Source organism: Rhopalosiphum maidis, chromosome 1 (genome assembly GCF_003676215.2).
Source record: "Rhopalosiphum maidis isolate BTI-1 chromosome 1, ASM367621v3, whole genome shotgun sequence".
NCBI classification, from domain to species: Eukaryota; Metazoa; Arthropoda; class Insecta; order Hemiptera; family Aphididae; genus Rhopalosiphum; species Rhopalosiphum maidis.
In genome coordinates, this window is record NC_040877.1 from 35,351,578 (window position 1) to 35,371,679 (window position 20,102).

The following is a 20,102-nucleotide window of genomic DNA, read 5'->3' on the forward strand; positions in this document are numbered from 1 at the left end:
CACGTTTTAATTTATTTTTATGTTTTGGTAAAAAAGTTAAAAATGTATTTTTTTATTTAATTATTTAAAAAAAAATTGAAGATAGCCATTTTGTAGAGTTTTTTTTTCTGAAAATATTGACGTTTTAACATTTTTATTTCATCAATTTCCTGATTTTTAATATTTTTTCTAATAAAATAAAATATATACTTATACGTATACTTAATTAGGTAGGTATAATACATTTTTAAGTTCGAAAAATAAAAAACTTTTTAAAAGTTATAACGTATATATAGTTTTAAAGTATTACACGAAAAACAATTTAACACAGTCATCAGCCATTTTTATCGCAGCCGATAGCCACTCTTCACTTTTGAACTTCCAATGAGTACGATAAATACAATATGTTGTACATATGTTATGATTTTTTACATATTATTATAATTGTATAATATTCTTGTATGCAATATGTGATATTTATATATTTATTATATAAAAATCGCTCGAATGATAGTCATTTTAATAACATAACAACGATGTTTATTGTCTGAGCGATGAACCGGCGGCAATACTTAAGAGATCTATTAATAACATGTATTATACTGTAAAAAAAATAATTTTTATATAAAAGACAAAAAACTTACGTGACAATCCGGCTCTCGGCAAGGTGGTCACTAGTCAGTGTCTAGTAAATGGTGAAAAACATCGATGTACACCTTTGTTGTACATATTATATAGTTTATCTTTTGACGGACTTGATGTGTAATGTCCTATGTTGAGAAAGGTATGTAATTTTTCGCAAAAAATATCATGAATGTATGTAAATATTATAAACATTAATATTATTAATTTATTACATTATAAACATAATATCTTTTTAATAATATTAATATTATAAGAAACGCGAGGTGTAGTAGGTACATAAAAGAGGCCTGTTCTTTTAGAGCTGATGAATTCTTATTAATTTTAAAAGATTCATGTATCATGTTATAAATGTATAAATGTATAATATAATAATAAAATTATACTTATAGAATTATTATGTGATATAAACGATTTTATTTGACGTTAACGTATTTGGAGGCAGGGCATAGACATATCTATGGGTACTTAAAACTAATATCAGATTTATTTCGATAAAACGATTTAATCATAATACATAAATATATATTACATTGTTGGCTGAAAAGAAACCATCAACAATTTTTTTATTGAAATATTGAATCAGGAACAAACAATTTATTGTAAATAAGCATAATAAATAAATAAAAAAAATCGTTTGGTACTCTAATTCGCTAATTCTAGAAAGTAGAAATATATTGAACTAGTTCTGAGAATCATGGGCCTGTTACAAAAATCAATATAACAATATTTTACCATCAATGTACTATACTACATAGGTACCTATTAAAAAAAATTATAAAGTTTGATAAAAAATGTCATCTATTTTTGTTATACTAGTTTGTGTTTATTATGATTTTATTGTAACTTTTACTACCTATTATATCTCATGTAATAAATGTGTGCCGTATGCGCACTATGCAAGCTATACAACGCTTATATTATCGCTGTGAAATACCAATACCAGCTATTCTGAAAAGTGTAAACTAGCTTCACTAGCGCTTTATTAGTGAAACTAGGAGCAGTGATATACAAGAGACTTGCGCACCCCCAAAAATATCAGTCTAGAGACACCTCTGTAACAGTCTTGGTTCTTACTCTTTTCCCATCATTGGTATGGCAAGAACTTTTTATAGGCAGGTATTTTTTTTTTTTTTTATTTAAATGTAACTTGTTAAGAATTTTTAAATTTTTTACACTCCCTGCAATATGTCATAAATTGTTATAATAAATTATAATATGCATTTAGTTTATAAATATTTATTTAAAATAAAATGTTTTCATAAATAATTATAATGCAAATATTAACAATAGTATTTAATATTTATATTAGTCTAATGCGTCGACTCTTTCTAGTTATATTTTCTATAACTTCTTCAGCAGATACTTCTATGTCACAGTGAATATTCAGTAATATTAACCCATTAATTCGATTTTCACATTTCACTTATTGCATTCCTCAGATATGTTTTCAACCGCCTATGAGTAGGCCCCTTCCCTCTCTATAAGCGTTAATGACTGTCGTACTAAATTTTCAGCTATTTTAATATTGATATAGGTAGGTAACTTATATAAAAGATTCTATTATAAAAATAAATTGATATTCAACAGAAATAATATTGACTAAATTATAATAGCTGAACTCTTAGTCCTTTTACAGTGAAATTTAGGTTTAAAGCATTGATTCGTGATTGATAGATTGTAATTCATAAAACAAAAACTATGATTTCCATTGATGAGGTTTCTCCGGTTGCAAACCTGCAGCTACTTCTAAATCTTTAATTAAAGGTGTTTTAATTTTTTTAAATGTAATCATTGATTTATTAGTAGAAACAGTATAATCATTAACCACATAATCGATATATTTATGTAAGTTAGATTTTAGATTTTTTTAAATAGCATTTACACATCTATGTAATTTTCTAAAGTAGTGACATTTTTGAAATGTACATCTGATAAATAATCCAAGTGTTTTTTATACATGGATACTTTTTTGCTAGTTTTTCTATCAGTTATCATTTTATTTATAAAAAAAAATCATTAACATGTATAGATGCATAAAGACCAATCTTAAAAATATGAATAAGGCATTTAAACACGTAGGAGTCATCTATAGAAGTATATTTACTATAAGTTATTTTTTCTAAATTCAACGATTCAATCAAGTATTCAAGTGGGAGTTATTTTTAATAAAAAACTAAAAAAGGCATCACTAAAACTAATAAAATATGTTTGAAATTTGATGCGTCTTTAACTGAAGCTGTAGTAAATTCAAACATTCAATTATAGCCAAATCATGGTATGCTAACAATCTGATTTGGCAATTTCAACGCTCAAGAAGATCAAATACATATAAATTAAAATTATTTAAAATTTTGATTTTCTGTAACTCTGATGAAATTAAAATTGTGCTAATGAATCTGATAAACATGAATTCAAATGTAATAGCTGATTTCCACACTGTGATCAGTTTACAGAATTTAAAATTAAAAAAATTATATATTTATGTATATATAAACAAATTATTTTTACAAATATTTAGATAATCTATTTTTTCTTCAGTGTTTGAAAAACTATAATACATAGTCCAGCAATGGGTATGCGATCTTCAGGACGATTGTCCACACAGGGAAGATGAAACAGTCACCCGTGGCTTAAGAATGGTTCACCATACATTTAACGGTCTAGAAACTAATATTGAGGATTTTTTAAACAAAACTAATTTCAATAAATACAATAACTATAATTATTTAAAATTGTTTTTACACAGTGTTAAATGTAACCTTATCATCTGGTTTGCTCTCCAGAGAAAATGGAGGGATTCGGCAATCAAATAAATGTCCATCTTCACGTTCCATTCGAAATGTTCCCCTAATAATAACAAAATAAATTACATTTTTTGTTTAAATACAACAATACAGGGTATGTTGGCATATTGTTTACAGTAGTAACTAAACTATGGTTAGTAAAACATAAATTCTTTATGTATACATATTTCATTGTCTATTCAAAAGCATTGTTATTGCATAGGGATAAAAAGTTTTGTTTAAAATGTTGTACTTGTGGGGGGGGGGGGCTAAAAAAAATAAAAATTCTGTATTTGAGTCTTATTTTTTACAAATGTGTAATTTTTTTTATAATTTTTGAGGTATTATGATAATTTTAAGTACTCTTATCGTGAGTTATTATTTTATTTTATTTTTGATCAAGAAATCACAGACATAGTTGAACAGGTTTGTCTTTATAAATAGTATACTTTTTTTATTATTATTATTAATATGTATAAGTATTAAGTGTACCAGTTAATAATATTTTGGAATTGAAAACTAATACAAGTTTGAAATTAAAAAAGTTATTTAAACAGAATATATTTATAATCGAGATATAAAATAACAGCATTAGCAAAAAAATAAATATTTGTTGGAATCTATTTATATCATTCCACTCATAAATGATACCATCACTGTTTCTATTGTACATTTTTTTTCTTAGTCAAGTTTTGATAACTTAGGTCATTTGCTGTAAGATTCTTTTATGTTTTTTAATGTAAAGTAAGGTACTGTTTTTAGAACACATATTTCTGTATACATGACATAGTCTTGTTGCTAAGAACTCATCTGAGAGCTAGGGCAATATTTAATCACAGCAATATTAGTGACTGGCCAAACACTACGCTACCTTATGCTCCTATTACAGTTTTAATTATTAAGTGTTTGTAATAATAATAGCTAAAATTTTTACTTATATAAAAATTATGGTGGAAGAATTTTAGGCATTCATATAGCAGGTGATCTATTACGGTAGAGTTATCTGTAAATTCAGGAGTGACCTATGTACAAATTAAAAATACAAATTTTTTTATTAGTATAAAAACACATTATACTATTATACTGCCAACACATTCCAAAAACCCAAGGTACTTATACTCGTTTACTATAATTTCTATTCCTGTTGTTAGGAGGAATATATTCAGTATCAGAATATGAGTTTGAACTATTGTAAATTTTTCATCAACAATTATTTTATAAAATTCAAATGCAAGCATTATAGGTGATCTCCGACCAACAAACGATTTGAAACTAACGGATCCGGGATCAGCAATATTGCTGATGACTTATTGTTAGACTTCACAACAAATAAAACGTATTTATACGTCATTAATCGTTACCTATCGCAATGTAATGAATCCACTGGTTTGATAATAATTATGTATTAATAACACTGAACTCTATACATGTTTAGAGTGTGTATAGAGTTCAGCGATTAATAATAATAATAATAATAATAAGTAATAATAATTGTCGATCACCCACTATATCTAGTATACGACGATAGATCACCTGATACACCTAAAAAGATTTAGTAGATCACCTGCTACACAAATGTCAAATTTTAACTAAAGATATATATATATATATATTATATTATTATCATTTAATTAATAAATATATAAATATAAAATGATATATTATTTCTAAATAAACAACTAACCACATGTGTCCACTAGGAGCTTGTAAGCTCACATGACTACTGTATTGAAATGCTGGTGATTTTTTTGAAAGTACAGGTTCTTGGCCCACCACTCCTCTTCCACGAACAGTCTCTAATGTTCCAGATAAACTAAATATTCTCCAATGCCTTTCTCTCAGTTGAACACTTTGTTCACCTAAATTTTCTAATCGTATACAATATCTCCACTAAAAATAAATAAATAAACTAATTGTTACTTAATAACCCATATAATTAAAAGCTTTCACATTTTACTCACCCAATAAACAGAATTAGTTTGAGACTCCCTATAACCCATGTAGAATGGTATTACTGTGACTCTAACATTTTCTGTAGTTTCTTTATGAACATCTGACAACTCTAGCCAAGGATGATTTTTTTTTTGCCACGATCGTAATGTTTCTTGTGCTCCAAATGGTGGATCTAAAATAAACAAGATTGTATGAGTATTATGTAAGCAGAAAAAACTAACTTGCCATGTATTTTAAAATCATTAACTGAAGGGAAAAATTAACTTTATTATTACAAACGATAATTCATGTTCTTAAAATAAATTTACCCATAATATTAATAATACTGTAATTATCAATCACCTTTATTGGGATAATACATGAGAAATTTATCAAAAAGTTCATGTTGTAACGGTTGTTTTTCAGTTGCTGTGTATGGTAGTATATCTTCTTGAGCTACATAGTCTAGACCAGGTATTGCATACAAACTGCGACTGGTATCTTGATTTCCAAGAAAAGTAACAGCTTCTGTTTGTGCCCTCTAAATTTTTTTATAAAAACAATAAGCTGTTAATGCTAATTTGGATAAGCATTTTAAATTAAATTACAATAAATGGACAATCTCTTTCATCTATTAAAGTTTGGTAATACGTATGTGTTTTTCCTTTAACATCTTTTCCTGCGGCACTGAAATAAAAAAAATAAGTAGTTTGAGTTGGTTTAAGCTTTTATCGTGCAATACTATAATAGCCGAGTAGTTAGTCGTATAGTTGTTAGAATTAAGTATATTCACAAATCTAGTTAAATATTATAATAAGTATTACTTTTCTGCTTTGATGACAACATCACGGTCGTATACTCTGGCTAACCATGGAAACAATATCACCCCTCTGTATCCAAATATTCGGTGAAAAAACAACTGGCCCGTTTCATATTTTTCAATATGCTTTACTGGATTTATCCTACCTACTTCTACTAATCTAATAATAACAAATGCAACCATAATATCAATTAGGAACATATTTTTTATCAAATATTATATTATAATGATAAACAGAAGTAAAATAAATTTACAGTGTATATGTAAAATTATAAACTGTTAAGATATTATTACACTTTTAAGTATGTATTAAAATCTTCTAATTATTCAGTACTGTATTAGTAATGTTGTACTAACAGTATTAAGCTCAGATGTATATGTAATATACATTATAACTATGTATATTTAATATTTATAGAAAAATTATTTTACCTGACATAAGAACGTTTACATAAACACAATATATTGCATCTTCCAAAATGTTCAAACATTTTTTTTTTAATATATATAAGCTCAAAGCAATGAATAATTGTATTAATTTACAAAATCGAAAACATGACTGCAGATCTACATAATTATTAATTTCATCTTTTTATCGTATAATTCAAAGATATCAGACATAGAATTATTCTGTGTATCAGATACCTACAATCAGTTTCAATATTATTATCACAGTTAGATAAACAAAAAAAATCTAGGGATTTAATTGATATAGGAGGTCATAGACCTATTGATATGATGATCGGTAGTTACCGGTCGGTGTATTGTGTGTACTGTATATTATATATATATTTCTATTTTCACCTTGTCTATAGACTTCGATCATAATGGACCTATATGATTTAAGATTATAACCAAGGATTGAAGTTTATAATTATAAATTATAGGTCTATAATATACTAATAATAATAATACTATTTATAATCAATGATAAATTGATATTATAACTCATATGCCATAAGCACGGTTTTAACATTGAAACATTCTTTATAGTGGTTCTTCATAAGTTTAGACTCAGGGGCGTATTTATGGGGAGTGGGCTGAGGAGGATTTGCCTCCCCAAAATCCAGGAAATATTTATTAAGTCTGTTTATTATGTCCTATCATATGTAAACTGTAGAAGTAAAAATACCTCAGCCCCTTCCGAAAAAAATTAAAAATTTCATATAGGTACTTATTAATTATTTATAGCTTAAAATGAATGTAAATATTTTGAAAATTTTATTGTAAACATAACATAATAATAAGTAATGGTGGAATATTTTTTGAATCACAATAAAATAACTAAAATTATTTGAGAAGAAATCGTTATTCAATGCCGTAAAATTTTAAATTTATTACCACTCAAAAAAAATACCTTGGTATCAAGCATGTATACAAAAAAAAAATCGGGGAGGTTTACAAAATATATAATTTTTTTTTCGTTACTCAAAATTTTTTCGGGGAGGGGGGAAATGAACTCTCAAAACCCCCCTGTATACGTGCCTGCTTGGTATATTGCTATTTTTTTTAAAACAATTTAGGTTAAAATCTTATCAGAAATCTAGTAGGTATTACAGTTTGTCAGTTTCAAGTCTTAAGTATTACAATTTTAAGAATTTTATAACTAATGAGCAGGGCTCGGGACTTAAAGGCTAAAGCATTTGCTTATTTTCATGGATTGACTTAGAACGTGGAAGAGTGCTATGGAAGTGTATGTCATGTCAAAACACGTTCAATTATGAAATTTGAAAGTGCTTTTTTTGCTTTTTTCAACGATCTTTTAAAAATATGCTTATTTCCAGTTCTCTGATTATTTTTGGCTAGTTTTTCTACTTTTTATGTTTTTTTCAGAAAATAAAATCTATAAATAATAAGGCAAAATGTCTCAAAAGTGAAGATTTATTTTATTTATTTTTTTGATTTTTTAGTTAGAAACTTTTCTTAATAATTTTGTTTCAATATTTTTTGTAGTCTTTAATTATATTATTTTTAGCACAGTTAGAAATTATGTCTAGTATCTACTTTATCATGTAAAAAGAAAGTTTTTTTTATTAAATATTTTTGCTCAAATTTAAGTTTTTTAAATGCTTATTTGAATGCTTATAATGATGTTTTTAAGTGCTTTTTAAGCGCTTATTTTAAAGATTTTAAATGCTATAAGTCCCGAGCCCTGCTAATGAGCAATTTACATATTTACTACGAATTTTGTGGTGATATATTGCCTGACATAGACGTTTCTGCTCGTACGTACTTATGCCTTTATTTTGCGCAAATCACAAGTTACCAAACTCATTGGAAAATACAGTATACATATAACATTGTATAATTATGAAAACATATTAACAACTTTAAATAATTAAAATTTTTATTTTTTTTTCAAGCCGATAAAAATTATGGATAGCAAATATGATTTAAAATTTAATACAGAGTTCTTCATCAGTCGTTCACTTAAGTACTGTAATAAAAAATGTATGGTCACGATATATTTTTATAAACGTTTAAAATCAAAATGTTGACAAATTTTGTTTTAATCTATACAATTTTCAAATTATTTTTTCATCAGATATTCATATTATAATATTGTCTTTTTATATAAAAATTTAATATAGTAATTCTCATTAGTTTCTTATACATATAACAAATATAAAAGGTTTACTGGAAATTCACATTATTTTTTATGACTGAAGTTCAATATTTTATGACTTATTAAGTATTATAATTATTCATCCGAAAAAAAAACTAATTCTTGTAAAATGATTTTTATATTGTGTTATACTTTAAAAATAAATAATCTTATACACTAATAACTTAAAGTTTTAACTATTTTTTTTATAAGAGTATTTCTTATTTATGAATAATATAATTATTTTTATTTAGCTTACTATCTTCATAGATTAAATTAAATAATTTGTAAGCATCTTCATTAAAATAGAATATTAACATTTTGCAATATCAATAAAGATTTAGTCTAGATTATATATTTCAATTTTACGTATGTCAAATAGCTAAAATAGAAAAATAAATCATATAATATTCGTCATCCGTGGAATACGAAAATCGACGACATTCGTCGGAGACAATTAACAATTCAATAATAGCCTTAATGAATAACAGTCGTTAAACAAAAGTCTTTAAGTATAATATATTTATTGTCATTTAGAATCTCGGCGGTGGTGCGCCATTACATAAAGACTGTAGATTGACACAACTCGCAGTTATCCGGGAATAGTCAAAGATTATATAAGTTTTTTTATTATTCTTTTTCGGGATTAAATTTGCATTTTAAACTTAAAATAAAGTACACTGGTCGCCGACTATTGTAATCACGGTTAATGTTATCAATCGTTCATTGTTATCTAAAACTATAAGTACTGGCCGGATATATACTTAAATGTGTAAATTATTATTATTATTATTATTTATGATTCTGCTACTCGAACAACGTATCCGTATGAATATTTGTATATTGATGACTATCCATAAAAATCCATTAAATTCCTTATAGTTCCTTAAAAGCCGTATTAATCCATAAAAATCCATAAATTTCATAACCATTCCTAAAAAAAATCTTTAAAATTAATTAAAATCACTATATTTTTATAAAAAATCCGTAAAAATTATTAACACTAATACAGTATAGAAATCCTTTATATATTTTCCTTATAATTACATAAAACCGTTAATAATTCTTTATATTTCCATTTTAAAGCTGTTTTAATCCATAAAATTCTTTATTAACCCTTCAAACTCCTCCATAATTCCATAAAATTCCATTAAATCGTTAAAAATCCTCTATATTCCCGTGATAAAGCCGTTAAAATCCATAAAATTCATCAATAATCCTTAATTTTCCTTGTAATTCCATAAAAAGCCGTTAAACCCCTTTAAAATCAATAACATTCCTTAATAACCCTTTAACCTTCTCCATATTTATAAAAAAAACCGTAAATCCGTTAAAAATCTTCTATACTTCCATGATAAAGAAGTAAAAATCCATAAAATTCTTTAAAAATCATTACAATCTTCCATATTTCCATAAACACCCGCAATACGATTATAAATCCTCTATATTTCCATGATAAAGCCGTTATAATCCATAAAATTCATTAATAATCCTTAATTTTCTTTAAAATTCTATAAAAAGCCGTTAAACTCCTTTAAAATCCATAAAATTCTTTAAAAACCCTTTAACCTCCTCCATATTTTCATAAAAAGCCTTAAAAGTCCATAAAATCTTCTATACTTCCAAGATAAAGAAATAAAAACCCATAAAATTTTTTAAAAATCCTTTAAACTCCTCCATATTTCTATAAAATACCATAAAACCGTTAAAAATCCTCCATGCTTATAAAAAATTCTGTATAACCGTTAAAAATTCTCCATATTTCCATAAAAAGCCTTAAAAGTCTATAAAATTCTTTAAAAATCATTACAATCTTCCATATTTCCATAAACATCCGTAATACGATTATAAATTCTCTATATTCCCATGATAAAGCCGTAAAAAACCATAAAATTCATTAATAATCCTTAATTTTCCTTATAATTCTATAAAAAGCCGTTAAACCCCTTTAAAATTCTCTATATTTCCATGATAAAGAAGTAATTATCCATAAAATTACATTTGGGAAACGGAGATGACACATGCGTAAGGTACGACGTCCTCTTAAGACACCGTTACTAGATATTTATTTGTTTTACTTCGTGAAAATTGCCTCAAATTCAGTGGTGTATTTAGAGGGAGGGGGAGTGGGTCCAGTGGGGGGAATCGCCTCGGCTCCAAATTGCAAGTCTCTTAAAGGGACGCCGTGCTAGAAGTAAAATTTTTATTTTTTTTTTAAGGGGAAAAAAAGAACGCCAAAATTGTAAATACCTAAAAGCCTCAGCTCAAATTTCTATGGTGTCAATAGAAGATCTTGGGCTTTTTACCGTTTATTTGGTATCCGGTTGTTCATCGTTTGTAGTGTTGGATTTGCTATTTCTTTTATAGCATTTTTCCAGTGTGAGTTATTAATATGACGGTCAATCGCGATTAGCAAATCCTACTACTTAAACCATTACATGGAACCTGTCTATTGTTTACTATACTGGGCATGGTTTGTAGTCTGTACTTATCTAGTTACAATAAATTATAGTTAGTAGGTAGTTTTATTAGTTATTGTACACCAATAGAATGACAATTATTTTTAGGTTTATTGGCATTTTATTATACTATAGTTATAGCAGTATACTAGTAGGGTATAAACACTAGCATTTCCCAAAGTGTGTTATGCGGAACCTAAGGCTTCCATGCAACAATTTCAAGAGTTTTGCCAGGTGTATCTATGTCATTATTGAGAAAATTATTTTATATTATAATTGGATTATTTATATTATTAAAAATTATTTAAAAAAAGAGGGTTCCACAAAACATAAACTATTTTTTAAAGGTGCCGTAGTCGTAAAAGTTTTGGAACCGCTGGTATAAATAATTAAATATACATAATAAATTCAATATTACTAGCGAATATTTTATGTTTATTTTTAGATATATAATAATTTTACACAAATACAAAAACCGTAATTTGACATGCTACTCTAGATATATATATATAGGTACATGGTTTTATGGTAAAGGTTTATAATATTTATTATAGTATAATAATAATAATAATAATAATAATAATAATGTTATACATTTATACTTCATTATACAGAAAAAATCAATAAAATACAATTTATTTACAAGATAGCCAAATATTCAATCATATACATCTAAATAGTTACACAAAAAATATTACAATTGCTAATTATTAAATAATTAAATCTTATTATCATAAGAATTTTCAGAAGAAATTTTGTAATTAAATTTATTTTCATAGGCGATAATAATATTGTATTAAACATGAAATTGTTCATCCACAAAATGTATCATATTAATAATTGTTAAAAATAAGTGTAGTTTTACACAAATAAGTTGATTTATATATAATATATATTCATATAATACTTGAAAATACAATCACTACAAACTATTGCACATATAGGATAATATAAATATAATACAAATCTTTTAATTTTTTTTTGTTTTTTTTTTTAAATTTTTTTGTTTTTTTAATTACTGATATTTATATAATATAAATTGTTTTATGTCAAAAATTCAAGAAAAAAAAATTACAGAGACAAAATTTTTAATACAAACACATTCAGTTAAAAAAATTATAGAATGCATTATTGCACTGTGGATCATTGCCAAACTGGTTATCTATGGGATTTTTCCGTTCTTCAACCATTGGTGATTGTCTACATGCATCTGCATATGTCGACATACCCTGATATTGAGGAGATAATGCCTGACGGTCACCATTCATTGGTAACATTATATTGCCATTAGGTTGTGGTTGTGCTTGTCGTTTATATAGCGGTGTACGATCGATTTGTTCAATATTTGTATGTTGTTGACCGAGTGTAAACTGATTACCTAATGGTTTATACATATCATCTGATCCACTACCATCTAAATGTGGAACTCCCTGTAAAATATTTTTTAAATTTAGTTCAAAAGTATTTTTTTATAATAAATTTAAATTTACCTGAGATGGATTCCCAAAACCATTATGATTGATTTGCTGTTTTTGATTTTGCTGTTGTTGTTGAATCAAAATATTTAACAAATCATCAGGAACTCTATTTCCAATTTCTGGAGGAGGTACATTCATTTGCAATGGAATATTTGGTGGTGGTTGTTGAATAGGCGGTGGCTGTTGGATAGCTGACTTTTTGTACTGCGTTTGAGACCGTAGTAGTTCGATAAACCTAAAATATGGAAGAAATTAATATTGACGTAATTGTTTAGAATTAGATTCTACAAATACTTTTGTCCCATTAAAGCACCGCCGTTATCAGTGAGAAATTTCAGCCACTCTACTTGTTTTGTCTGAGAAGTCATCATTTCTTCTATACTAATGTTATGCGGTAACATACCCTAAAATGAAATAAATATCAGATAGTATATTTTGTTTAAGTTTTTTTTTAAGAATTACTTTCACGAGTAAAAATATACCTCAAGCATTGATCTATCATTGTTACGTTGTGTTTGTTGTGCTGTAATTGTTTCAGCATGTTTATTGTTCACATCAACCATTGACCTAATATTGAAAGGTTGCACCAGTGAAGGATGTTGCATTGCAAATGGTTGTAGTGATGACATGTTCATTTTGTTGAACTGATCTTGAAGTCCCATTAAATTGGCATTTGGTACAATCATATTTGGAGAAGGCAAGTTTACAGGAGTCACTCCAGTAGAATTCTGGACAAATTGAAGGTCAGTATGCCCATTTTGAACTAAGTGAACTAGACCTGGGTTACGTGGAGGCACCAAACCAGGTGGTGGTCGAATTTCTTCATCATTTGGTTTTTGTATTGGTGGCTGGAGTATAGGCCTCGGAAAAATATTTGGAGCAGTTGTTGTTAGTGGACCAAGTGGCCACATTTGGGAAGGATTTATGATTGGTTGTCGTAATGAAATAAAAGCTGGTGGAGGTGGTTGAGTAATAGAAGGTATATACAATGGGAATGGAAATATGGGTGAAGAAAATAAAGGTGGTGGTTGAGAAAACCTTATAGGTGGTGGTGGTATAGCTGCATTAAATGTTGCTAAAGATTGAGGAATCTTTATATAAGATTCTTGCTGGTAACGTCTGGGTACAAATTCTGGGGCCAAAGGGTTTAAAATATATGATTTCTTTAATTCAAGGTTATCTAACAAATTCCGTAAATGAATCCATGTGATACCATTAAGACTATGATTTTCATCACATATTTGAATGAATCGTTCCCAGACTTTTCTACATCGTCCAATTGAACAAAGTGCTACAGGGTCTCCAACCACTGCAACAAGACTTTGTGCACGGGTAATAGCAGTGTTTAGCAACTTTGAGTTAGATAAAAATCCATAGTCCATATCATCCATGCCAAGTTTATTTATACCACTGTTAGATTTCTCACCACCTCCTACATTATTGGCCAAACATGTCCGTCTAGTACGTACAGTACTCAGAAATATTGCTCTAAATTGTTTGCCTAAACATTAAATTACCATTAATTTATATTTTAACTTATAAATTTATAATACATTATGCAAAAATAATTTACCTTGTACGTTGAGTACTCTTTCAACAGATATGCCACCCATACGTCGTTTACGTAATTCTGATCTAATTCTGAACACTTGATCTGAATAAGGAGTCATAATACCAATTGAATGTTCATCAAATGCTCCCCATGCAACTGGCCAATTTTTTCTTAATTCAGATACCCGTTCAACAACTTCATAAACTTCAGCATTATTGTAAAATGCAGTTGAATTACTATCTTGTATGTCTTCACCACGAGTTGTAAAAAATGTCAAAGGATATAAACTATCATGTTGTGGTTGATTACCTTTGCTTACGAGTTTTTGTTCATAAAACAATTCAGATGTGAACTAATAAATAAATAAAAATTAATAAACACACTTCCACCAAGATCATAATCAAACATACATGTATTATAGCTTCATGTGCTCTGTAATTTTCACACAATAATATTTTAGAAGCAAATTGTCCAGGATAGTGATCATAAAGCCGCTCTAATAATGATACATGTAAATTCCTTTCTTTTGCAAATTTTGAAAAAATTTCTGGACTTAGCTAAAATTTTAATAATTGGTAAATAAACATATTAATTTTTCTTTTTGCTAAATTTTCATTTTCATTTAAAATTACCTGCATATGATCTCCAGCTAAAACAATTCGTGTGTCAGTATTAGCAAGTGCCAATGGCATGATAGCTTCACACTCCATAGCTTGAGCGGCTTCATCCAAGAGAATATGGGTAAAATGACCTTCAAAAATAAGTTTGTTTAGTATCATTGTGTGATAAAATGGATAAAAAATATACCTTTTTTCAACCCAACAGATGACAAAAACATAGAAATACTTAATGTCACTACTATCACTCGATAATTTAAGATTTCTTCTAGTGTTGGTAGTCTAAATGAACCATTTTGATCCAAAATACAATACTATAAAGAAAAATGAAATTGAGTAGGTTTTCAAGTACAACATTATAATTTCAATCATGTAATAATCTATTATTGTAATAGTATAATATGTTACCAAGACAAAATAAGAACACAGGCATTACTTATATTTTAATAGCAGAAATAATTTAAAAAAAAAAATGAGGGATTGGTTTTTAAAATGAAATATTAAATTTTAATAGTTAGTAGTCTGGGCATTTATACAGATATAGAGATACCACATTTAACACACACTTCATTAGACAACATCATCATCTATGGATAAATTTGGGAATCCTAGGTCATTAAAAAAAAAAAAAAATTTTAGAATTAATATTTTGGATGATAAAGAATGATTAAAATTATAAAAATGTATAGATTAAAATGTAAGTTTATATTTGAATTTAAAATGTAAAATAAATGGGAAAATTAAAATTGAGATAACCAGGAATCATATTAATTTTTATCTAGATATATTAATCCCTTTAAACTACCCAAGGCACATTAAATATTTAAGTCTATAATGGTGTTTTGAGAAATGTTATCATCCATTTTTAAAATATATTTATAGATGATGGATTTTATCACCTTTTGAACAGTACTGTGAACAGTGGACACCCAACGCTTGTGATAATATATCCTTAATGGTTTTGCTTCTGTATGTCCATCCTCAACATATGGATGCAAATAGTCTTTTATATATAAATCTGCAGCACTATTTGAATGAGTACAAACTAAGATTCTTGTATTATCTTGTAATAATGTTTGTTTAATAGCTTGAGCTAAAGTATAAGTCTTGCCTGTACCAAATGGACCTAAAAAACAGATATATTTAATTAAAAAAAAAAAACTATTTTCATTATTTTATAAACAAACCAATAATTAGTATTGGGGGTAAACTAATGTTTGTAGGAGTTGTGATTGCAATAACAGCTTCTCTTTGTTTTACATTAAGTTTTTTATCAATTATTTCTACCCATTGTCGTTTTGGACTCCATGGTATAATTGGTTCCAAAAATGTGTCAGGAAAGATAATTTTGAAGTCAGCTATATGATCAATAGCATAATGCCATTCACAGTATGGTATTCGATTTAGTTGAAATTGAACATCAAATTTTACATTTGTATCTGCTTTAAGACCAAGACCAGTTACAGTATTGGCAGATAGTCTAAGATATATAACATTTTTTCCTTTATCTTCAATTTGTGCTTCATGAACAGTTCGCTTTTCATCAGATGACTTTTTGTCTAAAATAAAATTACATTCTAAATATAATAATTTAAATATTATAGAAATAAAAAGTTCTTACCTTTAGATGGGGAAAGATATACAGTGGTACAATTATTTAAAATTAATCTTCCAGCTGAAGTGTCTTCAGATACATCTGTTCCAAGTTGTAATAATGCAAACAACTCATTATTGTGAGAATATTTTGCTGTACTAGCTGCAACGCCACTAGGAGAAAGTAGATAGCAGCTAGCCAATTGCAATTTTGCAGTTAAATTGTATCTGGCCACCTAACATCAAACAATTGCATTATTTACATCAACATAAATAAAATTAAATAACAACTAAAAAAAGAAATATCATACTTGTTCATAACGTGCAAGTTCTTCAACATATAATAACTCATGAATTCTTGCTCTATAATTGTTCCTTGTAAGTTTTTTCTCTGAAATAGTGGTATGAGTTAAAGAAAATGTTGAAGGACAAGGTGCAGCATAACTTAATAGTAAATTTTGCTCTCTTTCCCTATCATCCTGCACTTGAGTAGGTCCAATTGATGATTGAAACTCCACAATATTTGAATTATTTGGATTCCATCGTTCCATTGAAGATAATATTAACTCTTTGTGAATTTCTTTGACTTTACCACAATCTGTCACAGGTATAACATCTACACAAAGATGTTTAACCAGAACAGGACCAAGACCAAAATCAAACACTACTGCTTGTCTAAAGGTTCCATAAATATTTGTTGTAAAATAAACTTTAATCTGATGTCTTAATTTGGAAGACAAAGATTGAGAAACAGGATGTTGAGCTTGAGATACCCATTCTTGATCATTTGGTGGTTCCATATCGAAAGCAACTTGTTGCAAACCATTATCAACCAAAATATGTGTTAGAGAAAAATGATTACGATAAGTATCTTGGAGTAAAGCCACAGCTTGAAGAGATGAAGTTGTTTCTAAGACAAATGTCCATTCACGGTTACTAGTTTTGGATTCAACAGTAGTTACTAAATCACAATCATGAGACTCGACAACACTGTCCAAACTTTCACGCATAATTTTCTCTGGATTTGTTGATTGTACCCACCTATAAGAGTATTAATAATAATATAAATACTGATAAAATCTATTTTTAATTAAATATTTTTTAAATTATTATTTATTTACCTTTCTAATAACTGTTCTGTATAAGATTTCCCATAAAGCTTATTCTCACTTGCACGTTGTAGTTTCATTCGTCTATACTCAAATCTTTCTTTCCATTCGGTTAATTCTTCCATGCCATGTGCTTCAACACACTGAGCACCATACTTGCAAGAATTTTCTGTTCCTTCTCCTTCCGAAAAAGCTTCACATAAGCTAAAATTTAAGCTCATTAATAAAATGAAAAATCAACAACTTAACTAGGTTTTCATACGTATAACATTCAGAAGAGAATCCTCGTGGTGGTGGACGCCATTTCCAATCACGTCCTTCATCAGACATAATTACGGTTTGATGGTTTTCAGTCGCACAATGTGCCCGAAGCTGATTTTCTAAATGGAATGATATACCACAATATGTACAAGAATACCTCATTTCATTTTTCTGGGGAAATTTTAATTCTGTTTGCTTCTCTTTTCCTGAAAATCATGGTGTTATCAATTATATGCACAGTTAAATAGTTCACATATTACATTAGTAATATAGAATAATTTTAATGCTGATTCAAAAACAAACACAAGTAGTTATATTTTTAAAAAATGTTTTTTTTTTTACCTATTAATAATAAGATTATTAGATTTATACTAAATAAGTATCAAGAAAAATGAAAATATTTTAACAATGATTAATAGACATAATATATCTTTCTTTGAATTAATTTATTGTAAGTTTTCAAGTGTAGGATGACACTTATTACCTCTTTATGAAAAATATATGAGTAATAATTCATAATGTGGTTTTAAGTGGTTAGTATGAGACAGAATAGCATCTTAATAAATTATAAATTTAGTATTTTAATGTAACAAATAACAGTACCAAAGTAAATGTTTAAAAGAAAAGCAATGAGATTTATAATTTTTAATTCAAAAGAAAATATTAGTTCCTAGATTAAACTATTATATTTTTTAAGTTGAAATTTGAATTAATAATATAAGTCTAATAAATTGAAATCTGCTTGAGATTGATATGTATTATACTATTATTTAACTCTTAAAATGTAGTATCTATTATTTGGTTAATAAACAAATTTATGCTGGATTACATAAAATATAACTATATTTTTAACTAATCAAAGAACATTTAAAAATATTTTAATGAACCATGATTGTCCAATAAATAATTTAATTTGTATGTAATTCTCTACTAATGTAATAGTATATAGTAATTGATAATATAAATTACTATTTTAATAGATATGAACTATAAAAGTTAATTTTTTTTTAAATATCTAATAATCTTTTAAAATAAACTTTTTGGAAATAAATAAGTTAAGAGGTAACAAGTAATATTTAATAAAAAATGTATTATTGATTAATATAAATAAATGATGATAAAAGAAACTACTTAATACTTTATTTATCTTATAATATCATCAATAAATTACTTACTAGTTGGTTCTTGGAAAACTTCAGTGACTTTTGGCTGATAATTTGTTCTTAAATCATAAGATTCACCATTATGCTTGGCTATGTTAGAGTAACTCATACCGTTTTCATGTCCTAATGAGTAAACAATACTTGAATAAGTTGTAAAACAGAAACCATATGTTATAATGGTAAATTGTTACTTACCAGATCCATTAAACCGTTCAAAGAATTGGCTGTTTCTTTCAAAATTTTGTATACCATTATTTTCATTACTAGATGATTCAAATAGTTGGCCAACCATTTTCTCATCATCAACTAGTTCAACAGGATGCTTTCTATTCCTTCGACTTTGCTCCCTTACACCAGTAGCAATCCAAGAATCTAGTCTGTCTCCAAACAACAGATCCTCATTGATCTGGTTCAACTGATCTTCTAATGTCTGTACTGGTGTAGGGATGTCTTCTTTTGACATACTCCACACTAAGCGCACAGTGTCCAACATTTTTTTGGCCTCACTGCTATTGTCTGACCTCACCACCCATTCCAAGGCAGCTTGTTCTGCTTCGCCATATCTTTTCAATGCAAATAGTGCATTGACTAGATTACGACGCACACGTGAACTATATGCATTCTCATCGTCTGTCAACATAGATATGATGTGTCGGCAATCATGAATAACGTCCTCATATTTTTTCAATTCCAGACTGCACTGTGACCGGCCTAATAGATAGCCAACAAACCGCTCGGATGGCAAGCTTTTGGCCACTGCATTTTCCAACAACTGGTCGAAACAGAAAAACGCGTTGCTCCATTGTTTATGGTTCAGGTACTCGATGGCTCTGTGCTCGACCTCAGCGAAATTGGTCTCCATGTATGAGCAAGAGTGTAAGAATTTGGTTGTCTACTGTCGTGTGACTTATGTGATCATAGTTAATACAATTTTGTTCGTTTGCAATATAATTAATCATTTAATTCTGAACACAACACACATTTAGGCGTAGGAAAAACATAAACAATGGATAAACTTCCCAGTTCCGCTTATCAATTAAATTTTTATTCTTATCAAGATAATTTTCTTTCCAATTTTAATATTATTGATGTTTTGGAAACCCAAG

General features: G+C 27.6%; 2 protein-coding genes across 3 annotated transcripts; both read right to left on the reverse strand.

Annotated features, from left to right (window-relative positions):
- Positions 1 to 3,131: 3,131 nt before the first annotated feature.
- Positions 3,132 to 6,772, reverse strand: LOC113547890 (polymerase delta-interacting protein 2). 2 transcript variants are annotated; one of them, XM_026948463.1, is made up of 8 exons: positions 6,592 to 6,772; positions 6,164 to 6,319; positions 5,948 to 6,026; positions 5,703 to 5,880; positions 5,369 to 5,532; positions 5,092 to 5,297; positions 3,367 to 3,471; positions 3,132 to 3,291 (listed from the first exon to the last, which is right to left on the reverse strand). In XM_026948463.1, the coding sequence occupies exons 1-8, from the start codon at positions 6,648 to 6,650 to the stop codon at positions 3,285 to 3,287; spliced, it is 954 nt and encodes a 317-aa protein (XP_026804264.1). In that variant the 5' UTR covers positions 6,651 to 6,772; the 3' UTR covers positions 3,132 to 3,284. The 2 variants fall into 2 exon arrangements, with proteins under 2 accessions (XP_026804264.1, XP_026804265.1); XM_026948464.1 differs by having other exon boundaries at positions 3,139 to 3,291; positions 3,384 to 3,471.
- A 5,285-nt stretch (positions 6,773 to 12,057) lies between these two features.
- Positions 12,058 to 19,858, reverse strand: LOC113561284 (probable helicase with zinc finger domain). The gene is made up of 16 exons (XM_026967611.1): positions 19,192 to 19,858; positions 19,009 to 19,119; positions 17,835 to 18,039; positions 17,585 to 17,776; positions 16,775 to 17,504; positions 16,492 to 16,699; positions 16,058 to 16,429; positions 15,770 to 15,996; positions 15,061 to 15,184; positions 14,886 to 15,004; positions 14,664 to 14,810; positions 14,275 to 14,605; positions 13,184 to 14,202; positions 12,996 to 13,105; positions 12,714 to 12,936; positions 12,058 to 12,653 (listed from the first exon to the last, which is right to left on the reverse strand). The coding sequence occupies exons 1-16, from the start codon at positions 19,856 to 19,858 to the stop codon at positions 12,327 to 12,329; spliced, it is 5,112 nt and encodes a 1,703-aa protein (XP_026823412.1). The 3' UTR covers positions 12,058 to 12,326.
- Between the last annotated feature and the right edge of the window lie 244 nt (positions 19,859 to 20,102).